The sequence below is a fragment of the Festucalex cinctus genome, chromosome 2 (genome assembly GCF_051991245.1).
Source record: "Festucalex cinctus isolate MCC-2025b chromosome 2, RoL_Fcin_1.0, whole genome shotgun sequence".
In the NCBI taxonomy this organism is placed as follows: Eukaryota; Metazoa; Chordata; class Actinopteri; order Syngnathiformes; family Syngnathidae; genus Festucalex; species Festucalex cinctus.
The window spans coordinates 18,263,054-18,283,469 of NC_135412.1; the positions used below are offsets into that span (position 1 = coordinate 18,263,054).

Here is a 20,416-nt window from a genome sequence, read left to right on the forward strand (position 1 = left end):
GAAAAAGGACAACAAAGTTATTAAGCATAAATAAATAAGCAATTGACACAAATGTTTAAAAATGGAGCCACCAAGCACGTCGGGGCGTCTCGGCCGTTGCCAGGAATTGACGAGTGGTTGCGCAACATGAAAACAGAGCCACTGCATCTTTACAAGTTTTTTTTTATTGGTGTACTTTGACAATAACAATGATGGTATAAAAGAAAATCCCCATCATACAAATTTCAATAATCAAAAGATAAATATGCCAATACACAAACAGATCCACGTAAGGCTGACATCAAGTTTTGACAAGTGGCTTAAGAGTGACTCGGAATTCAAAGAGCGTGCCCCTCTTTGCGATTTGGGACAATGTTGTGTCAATTGATTCATGAATAATTTAGTGGAGTCCGTTTCTCATCTTTATTGGTTCAAATCCATAGAAAATGAATCAGTGAAGATTTTGGAGCGGATTGCGTCACTGGTTTGGGTGCCGGTGTTTTTGTGGCATTTAAAGCACATGGTGTTGTTGTTTTTTTTTTTGGCAGACGCCTGGCTGCCTTTTATAGTGCAGCCCACTTATCTACACCTAACTGTTATCATCAATCACCCTTGGAGATGTCAAGCAGAAAAAAAAAATACCAAGGCAGGTGCACAAACTTCTGCCATGACACGTTTGGTCAATACCAACATCTAAATCTTACGAGCTTGAATGCAGAACACATCTGCAATTTTGCCAGAGGAATCAAAATTTGGGGGAAGCGAGGATAGATCACTTTTTGTGTGTTTAAAAAAAAATAAAATAAAAATGCTGCGCTGGGAAGCAGTGATGTAAAAAAAAAAAACATTGATGTCATCACTATGTCAGCTTCACTTAAATGGCACCCGTACCAGCCAAACCCACTCCAAATCCTTGTTCTTTATGCTACCATCTGTAGTAAATTTAAGACCTTATAGATTTTCTAAAACACTACACACAACAATATTTACAATGATCTATAACTTGATATGCACTTATTGAAATTTAAATATTTTTGTAAAAAACAAAACAAAAACGGAAATAATAAAAATTTTGAGTGAAAAACACTGCAATAAATTAAGAAGCTTTTAAGGCTGCCAGTTTTGTCAGATGCCCAAGAATGGTTCCTTCATTTAAACCAGCAAAGAATGGATCAGAACAGGTGAGGTTATGGTACCATGAGCAGCAGGCTCCGCCTTAGTCTGGACTCCATTTACAATATATATATGTATATATATAAAGAGGTACATGACTGGCCAGCATGCTCCTACCGCCAACTGAAAACAATCCATTTCCTGTGTTGGACAAAAAGCATGAGAGTGCAGACTGATTTTTTAGAGTTTTACAAAGCCAGTCTAGCTGTCATGGGGGGGAAAAAAACAAAACAAAAACATTTTTAATTCATCAGCAGGTGGATGAAGCTGCTTGTACTACATTACTGAAGATGAAGCCCAATACTGACTGTACGACCAAATCGGGTCTCTTCATTTTGCAAGCACAATTCATGTCAAAATCGTCATATAAATGAATGTTCCTAACCTTAACTGTTTGGCTCTTTCTATATGTCCATTGAGCTCTTAATTTAAAGCAATAATCAAAGTAAAACATGTACAGTGTTTCACGTAAGTGTCAAGAAAAGAAAGAACCTGCCGAGTTGCTCACTACCAGGCTCCCCTAAATCATTTTCAGTGCAGGAAAAAAACAAACAAAAAAAAACAAAAAAAAAACAACAACAACAAAACTTCAACTCTAAGGAGTGCAGTTGCACTTCTGGAGGGTTTCGCCATCTCACTCAAACACGCATGGAGAAGCTTTCATGCTTTCCATAAATGCCGTGAACCTTTCACAACTGACACTGAGCACCTCTTAATAATTTGGTGAGGAAAAAAAAAAAGCTTTGACGCCAAACCAGAATCAAAAGCAAAAATCTCCTGACGGGTGAGCGCAGTAAAAGTAAAAATTTTTTTCCACATTTTGTCCAAAAACAGACATGTACAGTGGAATTTCGGTTTTTGGATGCACTAGTTTTCGTATAAAGTTTTTTTTGGCTATTTATTTATTGTAAATTGTTTATAAAGAGCTCATTTGATAGCAACAAATCAGAGCAATTATCCTCCCAGTCTATTTAGGCAACATCTGCATAGGGTATCCTGTCAAAAGTAAAACCTTCAAAATAAAAGTATTCTGTATATAACAGTCATCATACTTTCTTGCATCACATTGTGGCTCATTCAACGAAAAGGCCAAATTAATGGCGAAACCTCTTAAGCTTTTATTTTGAAGGCCTAATTTTTGACAGGATGTTACACCAATGTTGCCCCAACTTGTCAGAGTGATGCTGAGAAGTATGAGAGGCTTGATAGTTCTTTGAGTCAAGAAAAGCTACGTTGTCGAATGCGCCTTGCTTTCTGTTGAGCATTTTACGCAATATAACCAAAAGTTCCGTCACAATTCAAGAAAGGACACCCCTCGTCGCTGTATACGCCGTCAACAGTCTTCCATAAAGTAAGTCAGTCATTTAAATCTATTCTATGTGCTCTCTAGTTATTATCTACAAAATATATTTTTGTGGAATAGACTAAATTGTATTTACTAATTGACTAAATCCAATGGGAAAAATTGCTTTGTATTTCTATAATAATTCAGTTTTAGGACTGCATTCATCACAAAGCTGTTTGTTTCCTTTATTTGTAGATGAAGGTAACTTTTTAGATGTAAGACAATCGGGATTACTTAATAGAACGGATGTGCTAGTACTCGTAGCCACGTGTCGTGTCGAATTGTACGGAAAGGCGCAATGGAGACTTGGCGAGCTCTCAAGCAGGCCAGCGCCGCTTGCTTTATGAAAGGAGGTGCTCAGTGAAAGGCATGGGACAGCTAATTGGCTTTCTTGCTCTTCCTGCGGTTGTCACACAAAATGGCGTCCTCAGACGTGTCTGCTGAGCAGATTAACACACCCACACACACACACACACACCGTTGTAAACGGGTCCCGGTCTATTTCATCCAACCTGGCGTCTGGCATGAAATAAAGCCGCTCCCAGGTTTGAACACAGGATCCGAACCTCACTCAACCCAAAAACACACAAATACACACGACTACAAGATTCAGTGCGTCTAACACAGCCTGTCATAATGTTACGTCATAATCAGCACATCAACTGCCAGAAATTAGACAAAAAAAAAAAAAAAACAATTACAGAAAATAATCCAGAAGAGATCAAATAAATAAAAAGAGGTCCAGCCTCACTGTGGGAACAACAGTAATTCAACCCCCACCCCCCTTAAAAAAAACAAAACAAAAAACAAAAAAACATCTTAAATGCATACAAGGCGTTTTGCGTGAAATGGAGTAGCTTTGTGATGAGGGGACAGCCAGTGAAGGTTATGTCTTTTATTTTTTTCCTAATGTTTCATTTATGTACCATATATTTCGGTTGAATTTCGAGCACACTTAAATCAAAGAAGGGCAATTACTTGACTGCTCTGTACTAGCAGTACATCGGGTGGCGTTCGACAGAACAACCTGTCCGGGTTGGGAATCGAACGCATACAAGCTGATGTCCTCATATGGTACTCCGAACTGCGCGAAAGAGAGATTTTAGTTTGAAAATGAGCGAAGGCAGGCATTGCTAAAGAGTTTTTACAGTATGTGACCACTGTGCAATCTGACAAATAATAACAAATCAAAAGCTTCTGTAAACACCATCTGGACAGTGACAGCAATCAAGTATCTCTACCTCCAGTTTGCTCATGTGAAAACGGAGGCGATCACACGTTACCAAAAAAAAATAAAAAATCCTGTGATTACGCACGGCAAACAAAGCGGGGTCTGAAGTCCATCCCGTCACTCTGACCGCTGACACGACAAGTTGATCCGCACAAGCCATTTTGCATAGGCTCTCCTTCGCTCGCCAACACACCGGTTTCGCCACCGGACGCAAACCTCCGGGTACGCCGTCTTGCCCGTCTCTGTAGTCCCGACGCGAGAATTATGCTAGCACCTGGCGCTATTGCATCGGTATCGTGAGGCAGTCGAAATCCATCTCTGTGATTTCCCGGCTTATTGCTAACAGGACGAGCGAACGCTCTCCCGACTCGCGGCCGCTCACCAGCAGCCGCGTGCACCCAAAGTCGAACGACGCAAACACAAAATATCACAGTCTTCAAATGGTACGTTCACAGGGTAAAGTATAGCTGTAAGAAATTAGCAAGGTATTAATATACTCTAAATTTAGCATAAACTATCTCACATATAGATGATTGAAAACACTCTTCATAGTTCTGTTCATTTGTAAGATTTTGGCATAAACCTTTTTTTTCTTCTTTTTTTGCAGAACCAGCTGCAAGCTCCCACGCGCTAAAAGTTGTGTGTGTGCATGCAAATGTTTTCACAGGACTACTGCATTCGTGTAAGAAGTGCAAAAGCAAAAATAAGAGAGCACGTCATCACCTTTTAAGTCAAACTGCTGCGCGCGTGCAAGAGTGGCAAGTGTGTCTCACGGCCTATTTTCTCAAACTAATGTAAACTGAAGTGCAGGGAGGAGTTAATCGCAGACTCGATGAAGGAAATTAATGACTTGATGGGTGTTGAAGGCCAAAATGGTGCAAAAGGCATGTGGACACTGAAGACTAGATAATCCCAGATGAGTGAAGTGGTGGACTGTGGCACAAACAAGTGCAGCATTTATCCCTATTTTCTCATAAGATTTAGCCAACGCATATTTGGAGTCTCCGTCTTTTTTTTTCCTTCCTCTTCTTCTTCCTTTTTTTTTTTCTTTTTGCATACCCACAAAAGAAATAAAGCACGAACAAACTAAAAAGCTTTTCAGCAGTGCCGCAACTGGTGAGATATGGCTGATGTCCCAGAGGACTTTTTGATTCCCGGGGTGGTTGTCAGTCCAGCTCTGCCTACATCAGTAGTCGGCTACAGGTGCAAGATTTCTGCTCAAGCTGACCGTCACGTTGGTGTAGAGAGGCCTCTTGGACACTAGGGGGGAGTAGTTTAAGTTGTTCAGGCCATCCACTTTCTGCCTCTCCTTTGAGTGGCGGAGAAGACTATACCTGCGGGAGCAATCACACAATTCATCAGCTTTCACTTCGACTTCAAATATGAGCGAGCCAACATGCAAGTTTTTCTAAATATGACTGAGCCATCGTTGGACGTTTTTTTTTGTTTTTTTTGGCTTTGACTTGAGCACATAGTCACTTGACAACAAAAATAAAAAATAGCTCAATAAAGTCCGCTTAGCGTCAAAGCAAAGTTTATAACCGGGATTTAAAAGTAGTTGCACTCGGGGCAGATTTCAATGGGGTATATGCCACGGAAGAGGCGGTACGTGATTTTTCACATCAGTTTGGTTCCGGTCCGGGTTGCGAACGCGCAACCGAGGGGCACAAAGTCGGAAGCACAAGTTTTTTGACGCAGCCCACACGTCGCAAACCGAACCGGAAACAAACTGATGTGCAAAAAACAGTCCCCGTGGCATATACCCCATTCTGTCGACATCTTATTTAATTTGTGTGCAGCATAAGGGCTAAATGCAGCTTCACCATGTTTACTTTAATTGACTCAAGTCTGCAGAACTGAGAGCCCTAGTGAGTTTATATCCTCCTGACTACCAGCAATTCATAATTGTCCTCTGTAGTGGACCTTTTTAAAGCTGAATATCTTCCTCCCAGTGCGTTCAATTGAATTAACGCCTTTAGTGCTCTATAGAGGACATTCAGAGCTTTCCAATGATACTAAATGTTTAGGGGTGGGGCTTTGCTACCTTTGATTGCATCATAAAAGAAAATGACTTCCCTCAATGCAAGCACTTTTTAGGGAAGAGGAAAAGTAAGTGTACTGTCTAACACTTTTTTTATTGAACAAATTTAGGTTTGAAATGTTCTTAGCATGTTTTCTATAAGACTCTGAAGAACACTTTAAAGTATTGTTTGAATTATTTTAACTGTGTTTGAGCCTAGCATTTAAGTTTAAAAAAAAAAAAAGTCCTCTGTAGTGGATACATCATAGCTTAAAAATAAAAACTTTTTTTCAAAAATTTCTTTTGCAGTTATTCCAGTTACTTCACAAAGATTGGGGAATATCAAAATAAACATGATTGGACAATATCTTTTTTCCTGGTAGTCAGGAGAATATTCAATCACCATTCAGTAATGAATCAAGCAGCAAATTCCACCTGTTTTTATCCATCTCAGGGGACGGCCATTTTGCCACTTGCCGTTGACGCAACTCAGGGTATATGCTGCATTCAAGGAAAGTGGGAAAACAAACTTTTCCAATTTCATACCAGGAAGTGAGCACGCAATACCCCTTTGAACTCGTACATCCGAATTGCAAAGTCGGGGGTGGGGGGATTTTTAAACAGATATTTATTTCTGAACATTTTTGTTGTTCACATTTGCCTCGAATGCGTTGGGAGAATCCAAGTGCGATATATCCGACTTCCCACCTTCCTCGAATGCAGTGTTATCTAACAACCAATCACGGCTCAGCTTCAGAGAATATTTGATGTTATTTTCAGTTGATATCAAGCTGCAAAAATGGCTGCCCCCTAAGATGGAGAAATAAAAATGGGTGGCTTTTGCTGCTTAACGCATATTCAACAAATAATATTCATCACGATTTACACAAGTGAGGCTGCATATCGTGAAGACATTTTTTTTGTGTCGACGTCCCCTTTAAAAGCATTGGCAGACATACATAACATTCAGAGCAAATTTTGAAACTTCCCAATGAGGACGGCTGTCCCTGAGCGGTTTGAAAATCTGTCACATGCAAAGTCTTGGAATTCCCTTCAAGTCGCTGCTCGGGCTTTTCATGTGACCGGCTCACATGAGCCTAAGCTTCAATCCAAATTTGAGCGAGTGTGCATGCGTGCGTGTGAGCGAGTTGAGCATGCCATGGCACTGACCTCCCCAGGAACTGGACCTCGCCGCGATGGTGGTGCGGAATGGACATGTAGCGGCCCAGCTCTCCTTGTGGTCTGCTCACGGTGTAATTGGCATACAGCACCCTACAAACACATTGGCCGCTCAGTGATGCATGAATGCTCCGTTGGTGACACTAATGACCGTATGTTCATAGATTTCGCGCTCAGCCTGGGACAAAATACATACAAGTACAGTACACGATTCAAATCGGTAATGTAAGACCACCAGTCGTGTGTGTTTCTGCACAGCAAGCAGGCGGAAAGACACATTTGTGTGACAAAGGTAAACGGAGGGGAGAAAAAAAAAATGAGCGGGTTCATCCATCTCTTGGACATACTTCATGTCATATTGACAGCTTTGCCGCAGATGTGCACTTTGATAGGACAAGGTGTGTGCGTGCGTCTCTGCTCTTACCTGTTCCAAAGGTCGTCGTCCTCTCCTCCCCAGCCCCAGAACGCATTAGGAAATCCATTAATCTTATTGAACTGTCCGACGCGCAGGCCGCTGACACCGCCAAAGAACTCATTATACGGAAGCCTTGGAGGAACAATTAGACGTATATTAAATGAATATCAAGCGCGAATCGCGCTTTCGGGAGAGCAGATGTGGACTCACATGTACGAGTACTTGTCAAGCTTGACCGCAAAGTGTCGGGGCATGTCCGTGCAGCCGTAGTAGTTCCGGTCATTCTCCATCAGGTGGTCCACGTCATGGAAGACCAGACAGTCCCAGTCCAGATCCTTCATGGCCTCCTTGTAGCCCACGTTGAACAACATGGCTCGGTTAAACGGTTCCGTGCCAGCCTGGATGGGGGATTTCAAATCTTAAAGTGACCAAGTAAGGTTCTTTCCTTTTGCTTCAACGTATACATCTTGGCCACACTATCCACTTGCAACAATAAGCTTGAATACTATCTTTTTCAAGAGTGTTATGAAACTCTCGAACATCTTCGAGTTACCTGTTTTAACTTGGTGAGTGGCCTGAAGAATTGTGGGTAATATCCTTTCGTAATCATCATTATTCTAATTATAATAATAATAATTATTGTTATAATAATTATTCTTGTTATTATAATAATCAGGATTATTATTATTACTATCATGAAGATGATGATGCTGATTGTTATTATTGCTATTATTTATTATCATTATCATTATCATTATTATTATTATTATTATTATTAATAGTGGGCGGCAACTGACTGGTTAGCACGTCCGCCTCCCAGTACTGAGGACGCAAGATCGAGTCCAGGCTCTGGCCGTCCTGGGTGGAGTTTGCATGTTCTCCCCGTGCCTGTGTGGGTCTTCTCCAGGTACTCTGGTCTCCTCCCACATTCCAAAAACGTGCATGGCAGGTTAATTGGGTGCTCTGAATTGTCCCGAGGTGTGTTCATGAGTGTGGATAGTTGTTTGTCTCTGTGTGCCCTGCGATTGGCTGGCAACCAGTTCAGGGTGTACCCCGCCTGCCCGAAACCAGCTGGGATAGGCTCCAGCACCCCCGCGACCCTTGGGTGGAGTAAGCAGTTTTAATCCAACGGCTATAACGTTCCAACAATAATGCTAATCAGCAAACTAATGCTGGCTAACTTACTAGCTCATAGCATGGAGCCATAGTAGCCACTTGATATATTGTAATTGTGTGTCAAGTTGTTTTTCATCAGAAAGGTGAGAGAAAAGTTTATGTGAGAGTTTTAGATCCAAAATGTTCAACATTATATGCTGACAAAAAAATATACAGGGGTAAAATGATTGTCCTAACTAAAGCTAGACGAATAAAATTGTGTTTTCGCTGACTAAAATAAAGACTAAAATGCTAGATTTATAGTTGACTAAAAATTAGTGCTGTCAAACGATTAAAATTTTTAATCTGATTGGGGGTTAGGGTTAATTTTGATTAATCACGATTAATCAGCTAAATTACTTGCATATTTGTGTAATATAAAATAACAAAATACCGTAATATTTTGACATTAACACATTTTATTATCTGAGTATCATTTGTAAATATTGATTAAATGCATGTACGCAATTGCATGCATGTGTGTATTGCTCAAAACCTAACAGCAACATATGAGTTGGGTGCGATTCAGCAATTATTAATTAAGTAAACGCAAATTACTTATGTTTTATCTAAAGTCCCATAGGGGTGTTTTTAAAGCGAAATTTATCACCGACTGGAGTCACCCCGCTCATTTTGGAACAACAGGCGTCGGAAATGCCGTGCATTGACCTCATCACTGACCTGCGCAGCCTTCAATGTAACCATCCGCGGTTACGTTCAAGGCTCAAGTGCGGTCGAAATAAATAGTGCGATTAATATGCATTAATACGTGATTAATGCGATATTTTTCTGTGATTAATTCATCTATTAACGCTTTAACTTTGACAGCCCTACTAAAAATGGACTAAAAAAAACGGGATGAGGTTGACTAACTGTGTTAATAACTAACAAACGTGATTGGCACTGGACTCAAACTGACAAAATTTAAAAATGGCTGATAAACTTAAATCTAGGCCCTCGGTCTACTTCGTCATTCACCTGAGTTGGAAGGAAGCGCTTCATTTTGTTTTGCCAAATGCATGAATTGCTAGCGCATATACCTGTATGTAGTATGTTGAAGTATGACCTATTCTACTGGCCACGCTGCTCTCTTCATGTATAATTCACCATTTGCGCTATTTAAGTCCAGTCTTAAGGGCAAGTGACGCCATATGAAAAGAAACATCATGGTAAATTCGATCCCTGGCTTATGTAAACCCATCCGAATTTTGGCCCTTATGAGATATCTGGTGGATAATTTTACCTGAAACCTGCCAACGCATCATTTAAGGGATTCCCCGAGGGAGCAGGCCAAGCGAAAGGGTCAAGGAGATATGCTGAGAAATAATCAGGTTATACGTTTTACACTCATTTGAAGTCAAGTCAATTCATCTTTATTTATATAGCGCTTTCAAGGCGTGCCCTTTTTTTTCTAATACAAAAAATAAAATAAAAAATTATATACCCCGGTATATAAAAAATATATACCCTATAATAAAATTTCCCTGAAACCAATTATCCAATTTTCAAAATTTTTGATGTAATATACTCAAAACGTTGACAGGCTGCCATTTTGAGGCATTTTTATCACATTGCTGCTTGGTGGTAAAGGTGACAAAAGCTACGTAAATGTGAGCCTACCTGCTCTATGACATAAAAGCCAAACTGGAGCCTCTGTTTCTGCAGTACTGGCACCAGATGTCTCAGTAGGATGGGCAGGTGCTCGTGTCGGTTCCTGAACGGGACTAAGATTGCCACCTAAGGCCACAAAAGGAAGTAAAAAGAGAACATGAGTTGACATGCACGTACGCTTCGAACAGGAGAAAAAGAAACTGAAATATCATTTGTGGCATGACATATGACGTTCAATCAATCACGGATGAAGCGGACCAGGCACCGTCAGTTCAATGGTGTGTTGTTGTCGTTGTTACACATGACTGGCTGCTATTCAATAGCGCATTTTGATCTACCTTTGAAAGTGGACATAAAGCAAACAAAAGTCACTGGAAGCACAGACAGAGCGCCTATTGTTAGTTGAGAGCGCCAAGCTTGATGTATAGGAGCGTGAATCTAAAGATTTGTTTGTCAGCGCCGGACACTCTCGGGTCAAATGAATGAATGAGAGGGACGGATGCCATGCAGGATTGCTGGAAACAAGCAAAGAGTAGATGCACTTTGATTCCAGCAATTAAAAAATAAAATAAAATAAGACAGATGGGGCAACTGGTGGCCACACTTAATGGACCACTGATGGGGGGGAAAAAAAGAAAAAAAAAAAAAGTCTCTTTACAAAAAAAAAATAGCCTCAATAAAAGCGAAAACATTCAAAATACGTTTTCCACCAACAACAGAAAAATAACAGAAAAAAAATGCAAATGGAAAAACAACAACCAGTGAATATGCAGAGTCCGACTGTAGTTTTAAGTTGTAATGTCACCACTCACCACTAGATGGCAGACATGGCTCAGGTGCACTTACTACGTCTTATACTACCTACCCTATACTACAACATGAGAAGGCCTAAAAAATTGTTTGGCTGATTTGGAATGATGTGCAGAACAAACAGTAGAAAAATACAAAACAAATTGAGTGAGTTGATTGTTGTTGTGTGGGGGTGGGGGGGTGCACAAAATGAGTTCTTGAACTTAATGTTGGTTTGCTGTTCATCAGTTTTGGTCCATTCTTCAAATGTAATTTCTATGCAAGGCAGCGCTTTGAGTGAGTGAGTGAGTGAGTGAGTGAGTGAGAGAGAGAGAAAAAGACACCCCCCCAGCCCACACAGTATGTTGATATTTTTGTTTTTTGCTTGAAACCCTGTTATTGGGTTAGCATAGTTAATACAGGTATTGAGAAACATATTATAAAAATGAAATCTATTAAGAGCACATATTTTTATCCAAATGTTATGTGGTTAGGAAGTAGGTGGACCTATGTGGACCTTGAGTAGCACTGATTATAAATGGTCCCCCCCCCCCCCCCCCCCCCCCCCCCCCCCAGCATTCTAAGTAGCACATCCATGTTGTACGACAACCACAACATCAATACACTGAGAATATGATGACAGGGATGAATGAGAATATAGCATTTCAACATCAAATGAAATATCATACAGATTCTCATCAAGGGCCGACAGTTCAATGTATGCATCTTGGCGAATGTGTGGTGAGGTTACATACCTTCCAGCGAGGTAAACAGTCTTTGGGCTTCCAGTGGCCTCCTGGGGCCATAGTAGTCTCGTCTTGCAGCAGTGATCGCTCCACATCCTCCAGTGACACTTCACTCATGTTCACCTCCAACCTACCCTCTGTTTGCAGCAAAAAAAAAAGAAAAAAAAGACACCGTTTGTATAACATGAAACAGTGGAAAGAAAAATGACTACTAAAGAAACACGCGTTAATGATTACAAAACGTGGTTAGAAAATGAGCACGTAGGAGGGAAAAAGAGCAATGTGATTGAAATGCTTTAACGCTTGAGCGCTGAGAAGCATACTTAAGGCACATTAAGCTTTTCCATGCTAGGACTAAACATTTGGAGAAATCATGTTAATCATCAATCAAAACTGAAATTAAAACGCCACACAACTGCAACTTTATTTTTTTTGAGAGCGAGAGACGTTTATGTGGAATACATACATCCATGTATGGTATTCTCAACTATAGGCCAGCTTTTTTTTTTCCTTCTTCTTTTTTTCATTTTAATTTATATTCAGGTGAGATTTTTTATTTTTATACTCAGGTGCGACTTGTATAATGTATGGCAAAATTAGAGCTCAGACCGGCACGCAAATTCCCGTTCCATAATCGCATTGACTTACTGTGCATTAGCGCCACCTTCTTTTTACTGGCGGAAATGCAACGTTTTGGTTCTTTTTTTTTTTTCTCCCCATCTTCGTGATGAATTTTTTTGGCTTGTATGACTTATTTACTCTGGAGTTACGTATAGTCCAAAAAATGCTGTACTTTTTAAAACCTGGATGCTATACTCACTATCACGGTATGAAAGATGAATGAAGGTTAATGTAACTGCAGCAACACTGTTACATCACCTGCAATACTAGTTTACTGCACTGGTAGACAAGCATGGATGTAAACATTGTACATTATATATAGTAGGGGTGTTAAAAAAAAAAATCGATTCGGCGATATATCGCGATACTACATCGCGCGATTCTCGAATCGATTCAATAATCGGCAGAATCGATTTTTTTTTTTTTTTTTTTTTTTTTTTTTTTTTTTTTTTTTTTTTTTTTAGGATTCACACCTTGAGCATGGAAGAATGTTATATGAACGGCACATTAAGCCTTAATATTTTTATTTTAATGCTGTTCAAATGTGAGACAGATTGCAAACTGTTTGTGTACAGTGACTCACGGTTATAAGCCTCAAGTTTTAGATAAATATATTCATACAAATCTTACAGTGTACATGTACAAATTTACTGATAGTATTTTCTAAATTTGAATGGAAAAAAATCTCAACAATCGACTTATAAATTCGTATCGGGATTAATCGGTATCGAATCGTGACCATTCGTATCGGGATTAATCGGTATCGAATCGAATCGTGACCTGTGAATCGTGATACGAATCGAATCGTCAGGTACTAGGCAATTCACACCCCTAATATATAGTATACATAAGAACAGTGTAAATTCTTCGAAAATTGGTTGCATTACTAGATATTTTTGAAGGCTATTTTACACTAAAAGCTTGTGTTTTATTAAATTTTATTCATATTCTATTCATTTAATTGCTTTTCTGTATAAAATGTATTTTATCACAAAATGGAAAAACAGAGAAAATTTTAATGAAAAACTATTGGTATATATATATATATATATATATATATATATATATATACATATACACACTAGACAGTGGACCCTCAGAGTATTATTTCACATAAAATTAAGGTCCATCATAAATGCATTGAAAAAAATAATCCCTTTCTGAATGAGCATTGGTAAGGAATCGGAGCAGTAAAAAGAATCAATGACGGAATCTGAATTTCAAAATTCTTATAAATTCCCATCCCTACTCACGTAATACAAATTCTCCACCCAAATAACACCAGAGTACCGAACGGAGCCACGATATAAGTATCAAGACAAGAGACCCTAGAAAAAGAATTGTTTGAAGAAAAAAAAAATGAAATCAACAATGGACTTACTCATGGAGGGCAGTTTTTCGGGGCAAACTTGTGAGGGCAGATACGTGAAGCCCTCAGGGAGGTATGCAGTGGGAGGAGCATCACTTTCACTCATGTTGAAGTCATAAGAGTAATCTGGAAACAGGCACTGATGTCAGTTCATGTCTTGTAAACTATTATTCGTGCATGAGCCGTCCACTCCTGATGTAGAAAGATGTTATGACACAATTAAGTACCTGTGCCATTGCTGTAGGCACCTCTCACCACCTGCTCCAGGACCTGAGCGCCGATATTCTTCACATTTTCTCTGATCCGGATCCCTCTGGCTTGGACCATGAACACATACTCGTTCACTGTGGAAAGAGGGACAGACCAACTTTAGGTTTGTGATCCAAGTCAATGTGCTTTGTTTTGTCCTAACACATTCAAAGAAGGCAATGGACAGATGTGCACAATAGTCTATCAATGCCATCTGAAATCTGACACTTTCTTTATGGATAAGCTCCATCAGTGCCAACATAAGTTTGATCCATCAATACATTATTTACCACTTTTCACAGTAACATCCTCATTACAAGTCAGAGTAACATTAAAAATGTGTTTTTTTTTAACAGGGTAAATTTACTACATATTAACACCTAATATTTACATCCTCACTTTTATGCTCTGTGTTAGACGGAGCAGTTTCATCATTAAAATTTACCTGCAGAATATGAAAGCTAGTGTAAAAATAAACATCCCCAAGCTGACCGTAAACTGCCCCTGAAAAATTTTCTGCCTTGGTGACTCACTGAGGGGAATTTCCAGACAACACATCCATGCTTTCATTCCAAAGAAGTCAACAACTGGAATGTTAATCAGCAATGAAGAGGGCACAATAAGGAGGAAACAGGATTAACAAATTGACTGATTGCTTCTCGTCGTAATTGTGTTCTACATTTATTTTAAAAAAAATAATTTTTCTTATAGCGCCGATTTTTGTCCCTCAACTGCTTCTACATTTCTTAACTGATTCAAACCAGTCCAACCTCAACATGTTCCAAAACTTCATGCTTTGCGGGCTATTTGTCACATTCCCAACTGTCAGTTTTTCACAAAATAGACATTAAAAAATTCAGTCCCATTCGAAATTCATTCTGTTCAACTCATTCAATTTGCCTTAGGATTAACTTTCAGCCCCCCCTCCATTATTAGGCAACACTATTAAGTGACTGTGAGTCACCGATGATGATTTGTTTCAATGGAGAAAAGAAAAACAAACAAAAATGGACTCTTAAGGGATAAAAGCTAAAAACAGATGCTATAGTTGTTGATGAATCAGTTGCTGGAATGCCACATAACAAAAACGCACATCAAGTGACTGGGCCAATATTGCGCAAGAACACTTGCGCACAACTTCACAAGTGACATCGTCATTAGGTGGGGCAGTGGGCAAAATCAATTCAAAACCCTGCAGATATCTTACATTTTCAAATTGAATAGCTACTGGAAGAATGATAAGGCAGGAATGTGAAAAAGTAGCGTTTCACTCATTGGGTGAACCGAGGTGAAATGACCCATTCTGACGCTCACAGAATACCGATAATGAATTTGTGGGAGAACTTGCTCAATCTGTGACTGACTAAATACTTATTTTGCTCCACTGTACCTCCCTTACATTATTATAAGTTTGCCATATTATTCTGAAGAACAACAATGTTGTTTACTTGACAGGAATGAAGTCAATCGATCGTTTGGCTTCTTACTTTTGTTGTTTCACTGCGAACGACCCTGCTACAGTTGAACTGCTTCCTCTGTGAACCTGCGACTCAGCACAATCCCTCCGCCACTAATCCAGACCAAGCAATCCAAACATGATGCACACCCCTCCATGAATGCACCTCCATGTATTTGTGCATGCGCGTGTGAGTAATACCACTGAGCTACAAATCCACTGGATGTGATTTGTCATCGCTAATTGTATTACCGTTTCCATCACATTCATCTTGTTCAGCACAAAGCGCCTGGTATGCAGGACTGCACACTCGTGGTTATACAGTGACTAGAACAGAAGTTAGCAGCATTAAATGGGAATCAAGTAACATTTGAATTATATATCACGCTCATGACAAACTGTGCCCAACACACGCTCCTGAAGACTCACACCTCCTTCAGCCAAAATGTCTGACGGAAGGCGCTCTCTCCCACACGCACAATCGCTCTAGCTCATGACACTCTGTGGTGCCATATGATGGAAAATTGCTCAGAGACTTCTGGCGTGCGACCCATTCCTGCAGGCACCAGCCCACTTTGACAAGTGTCCTTCCCATGCCTGCCAAGCATATGGAGATCGTGCACGGCAATGCTAGGGATGGGCACTTGACATTCTATTTATCAAGGTTGAAATTTAGGAGCACGTATATAGATACATAGTGTTGTGGGGGGGGGGATCTCCAATGATACGGTAGCAGCCAGTTTGTGGCGTCATGCTTTGTACATCGCAGGCAAGTGTATTGTTAAAAAATGTTTTCCCTCTGTGATTATTTCGGCAGTGGTTATTTTTGCCGCAACCGGCGACCCTTTTGGGAGCGTTATTTTGCCGTAAATGTCTCTGACTGGTTAATCAGAGGGGAGAGAAAATGCCGTGATTGCTTGTAGATATTACTAGCGGGTATGAAAAAACACAAATGTGCATGTTTACTCCACTGAGCGACAGCAACGCACACGCCTCGTTGAGCGGACGTTAGCTTATTCATTGGTTAGCATCACAAACTCATGTGAAATAGATGGCGAATTACTGGTCACGGTAAAATCAACACCGCGGCTTGTTTATCTTGGCCAAACAATACGTGACCGCAACCTCTTGTAACCAAACAACCTCCGCATGGCGAAGCTCACTCCCATTTTGCTGAAGACGCGACTGAACTGGCTGCAGCTCTTATAGCCTTGCACGCTCAGACATTGTTTTTTTTATGGAGCAGTGAACGACGTGTGTACGTCGAAATTGACACGAAGATGTATAATGTTACGCATTACGTCTTCACCTCAATTTGCGCCACCGCGCAGTGGCCTAAATGTGGACATTTGTGTTGTTCATAACCGCTTGCAAATGTCTACAAGCATTAACGGCAAATCAGATTAATTCACGGCAAAATAATGCCCGAAGAAGAGTTGCCGGCTACGCTATAGTCTCTGTAGTAACATTATGCTACTTTTTGTTATGGTAAAACGTTATGCCACTTTTCCTTTAAAATAGTTCTAAAATGTGTAAAAGGCTCAAATTGGTACAGTTGTACCACACTGCTTTTGCTCGCTATGGCCAGTCGTTTCCATTCACAACATTAGCACATAGCTAGTGGAACCAAAGAATGGTATGACCTAGGTGTGGCCTGGTGCAGCTATTTAAATAGAAGTGGCACACCCCTCAAACAGGCTGTGTGTTTTAGCTGATTTGGGGACAGCAAAAATATTAGATCCAAAGTCAATTTTGACGAATGCATGTCAATGACATGCCGTTTACATACAGTATTTGACAACTATTTTAGTATGTGGAAAAGTTGAATAATATGGGAAAGATGTTATAGAAAATGGATGGATGAAACTCCAGACGTATGCCAGTTGAGCCTGAAGCCCAATAAACCTCTCCAACAATAAACAACACGTTTGCTGTGCTAGCTTGGTTAGCCAAGTCAAGCTCACTCTATTCATGGCCCGTATATGCAGGGTTGGATTTGAAAAATCTGAGAAGTTAAAAGAACTAATTAACAACAATCAATTCCACACAATCGTCACAATTCCGCAGATGGTCACACAAACCATGTATTGATTCTAATGTCCATTAATTGCGACTAGTGTGTCATCCTGCATAGTTCCACAGCTCAGTGAACAAAGCAAAAAGGCCTGGTTAATGTAACGTTTTGGCTCTCCCCTCCAAAGGACAGTCACTGTATTCTTTCAAGGGTTGAGCTTGCGGGAAATACTCTTACAGGAGACAGATAATGTCAACATTTGATTCCATTTACAGCAAAGTAGCCGAGAGGCAACTCTATGGAATGAAGTCATGGTGAGTGCAAGGCATTGGAGGCTACAGTGACAAATGCAATTAGACGCAAGAGACCTGGCGTTCAGAGGAAGCAAATGCGGCAGTCTACAACACAAAGCCGTACTGGCGAAGGGATGCACATCCTTACGACTGTAATATATGCTGATTCCTCACATCATTAAAGGGATATGATTAAAACGTATTATATGACGAAACCGCAGTTTTCAGTATACCCTATTTTCATACAATTCGATAAGGGCTATTTTTTTTTGTCCAAAACTTCGCCCAGTTTTTTGTAAATCTGTTCCATTTCATACCAAAAACACCTAACTCGGCCATTGATTTCCTAGAATCAAACACCTGCACACATGCCTCCCATGTGTTTGTGACTTAGTCTAAACTTCTCGATTATGTTGATTAAGAATCATCCCACGTGTTTAAAGGAAGCATTTTGTAATGAGATCCACTGATTTTTTGCAATTATTTAGAGTGCAACGGCTAAATAAGTCCGCCATTGGGCCGAAGAAATTGTTCCAAGCCTTTATAAAGAAATCTACACGGGAAACACGACAGAACTCAAGAAAGAACTTAAAGCAAGGTACAAAACTTGTGTACACGTGGCTGATCTTGGCACAATGCGAATCGCGATATTAAAGTTGTATTTGAACCGTTTTCACTGTTGTTTTATTTTTGTTCTTTTTACATAGTTGACTGGTCAGCATGTCCGCCTCCCAGTCCTGAGGACTGAGGTTCGAGTCCAGGCTCTGACCTTCCTGGCTGCAGTTTACATGTTCTCCCCCGTGCCTGCATGGGTCTTCTCCGGGTACTCCGGTCTCCTCCCACATTCCAAAGACATGCATGGCAGGTTAATTGGGCGCTCCTCTACGACTTGTCCCTAGGTGTGCTTATGAGTGTGGATGGTTGTTCGTCTCTGTGTGCCCTGCGATTGGCTGGCAACCAGTTCAGGGTGTACCCTGCCTACTGGCCAAAGCCAGCTGGGATAGGCTCCAGCACCCCCGGGACCCTTGTGAGGAATAAGCGGTCAAGAAAATGGATGGATGGATCGTTGACTGTGCTGACAACAAAATGGAAATCACATTGATGAACCCATGGAGGTCTGAATTTGGAGTGACACTCAAAACTAAAGTGGAAAAACACTACAGGCTGATCCAACTTTGATGTTTTTGATGACTTAAACAAGTCAACTGAGGCTCAGTAGAGCGTGTTGGCCTCCACGTGCCTATGTAATCTCCCCTTTCATTCATTCAAATCTAGGATGAGTTGAATTTTTGCAAAATCTTGTCACAATGCTCCTTAAAAAATGTATGTGATGATCAATGTTCCTTTATTCATTATGCAAAACTAGTTATCCTCAATAAAATAAATGTATTATTATTTTGTACAATTCTATTTTCTTCAAACTTTTTCAAAAAGATCCATCCTGCAATCCGAGGTTCCACTGTGCTTCGACATGATGATGATTGACTACACGAGATTAAAAAGCAATCCACACTTCCGTCCTGCTCATAAAAAAAATAAGAATTTATCCTATCAAGCATGAAAGCAGACCTTGAACGACCTTGTATGCTATAGCTTGGACAGAACACGCAGTCCACATGCCAAACCCCGCCCACCTCTCGCTCATTCTGACTGCACATGCCCCCTCCATCCCCACTCCACCTATGCGCTCTTCTCTTCTTCATTGGCTCTCTCCATCTCGCTCTCCTTTGCTGCCTGTTTAATGTCATTTCCAACACGTGTCAAATCTGTTTGCAGCCACCGATTCAGTGAATAATCGAAACGCAATGGCCGCCGGCTTATGGACACAACTCCAGGCTGAGGCACAGCAATTTATACTGCAGAAAGGGTTAATCAAAATAGAAAAAGGAAAAAATGGACCCCTCTCCTCCTCCATGCCCTACCTTCATTTTCCCTGTGAAAGGCAATTAACTCTACATTGATAGCTCAGCAGTGCTAGGTGATCGGCCCCACTCTGCCGGCTCACTGATAAGAGCTGAAAGGCAGTTTTCCTCCCTGCATGCACACGCGCACACGGTGACACAAGCACACTCCCGACACATGCACTTCCGAGCTTTCAGGGATTAAAGCTGTCACTCTGAGAAAAGGGCTATTTTCTTGCCACTGCCAATCAGTGATGCCCACAGACACCCATGAAGTGGAGAAACGTGAGCGTCAATGTTCTCAGTTCAACATGCGTGATGTCCGGGTCAAAAGGAAATGAATGACGGCCATCATCAGCAGGGTGGCACTCCAACTAGAGATCCGGACGTCACGTGACTATTTCTCTGAACCCCCCCCCCCGCGGCAGGAAAGTAGCGGCGCGGCGTTAATGTGGACGGCGAGGAGGGCTAAAGCTCGGGCTGCCAAGATAAGTCGACTAGTCGTGACTACGTTGACAACCAAAAGCGTCGACGGCTAATTTAAATAGTCAACTAGTCACTTTTACACAATATATATCAGCGGCTCAGCCTTATATTTGTTTTTTCTTCACGCTAGCCAGTGCCACCGTGCTCGTCTTTCACTCCTCACTGTTTCCTGCCTGGTTTAGAATCGCTGCCAGCAGCCAAAAGAATTCTCTCATCTCTCTTTGAGCCATTAGAGCATCCGTAAGGCACAAGTTCACCATAGAGTTGATCGCTGATTTATCAACCGTTTGACCTGTTTTCTAGGTCACGCTGATTGTTTTCTAATTCACTCGCACTGACGCCCTGCCCTCCACCGCAAGGGGCACACTTAAACGAGATGTCAAA

At 40.9% G+C, this 20,416-nt stretch overlaps 1 protein-coding gene and 1 long non-coding RNA gene across 2 annotated transcripts in view; one reads left to right on the forward strand and one right to left on the reverse strand.

The window, feature by feature from the left end:
• Positions 1 to 145: 145 nt before the first annotated feature.
• b4galt5 (UDP-Gal:betaGlcNAc beta 1,4- galactosyltransferase, polypeptide 5) overlaps positions 146 to 20,416 on the reverse strand; it is a 45,483-nt gene continuing 25,212 nt past the window's right edge. The window contains exons 2-9 of the mRNA XM_077513478.1: positions 13,861 to 13,977; positions 13,646 to 13,759; positions 11,653 to 11,780; positions 10,118 to 10,234; positions 7,553 to 7,740; positions 7,352 to 7,474; positions 6,919 to 7,020; positions 146 to 5,062 (exon numbers count right to left, since the gene is read on the reverse strand). Of these exons, the coding sequence (XP_077369604.1) occupies positions 4,915 to 5,062; positions 6,919 to 7,020; positions 7,352 to 7,474; positions 7,553 to 7,740; positions 10,118 to 10,234; positions 11,653 to 11,780; positions 13,646 to 13,759; positions 13,861 to 13,977 (1,037 nt within the window). The 3' untranslated portion in view covers positions 146 to 4,914. The remainder of the gene's footprint in view (positions 5,063 to 6,918; positions 7,021 to 7,351; positions 7,475 to 7,552; positions 7,741 to 10,117; positions 10,235 to 11,652; positions 11,781 to 13,645; positions 13,760 to 13,860; positions 13,978 to 20,416) is intronic.
• Positions 2,337 to 18,995, forward strand: LOC144014006 (uncharacterized). The gene is made up of 3 exons (XR_013282383.1): positions 2,337 to 2,503; positions 18,134 to 18,243; positions 18,353 to 18,995. It is a non-coding gene; the product is annotated as an uncharacterized LOC144014006 (long non-coding RNA).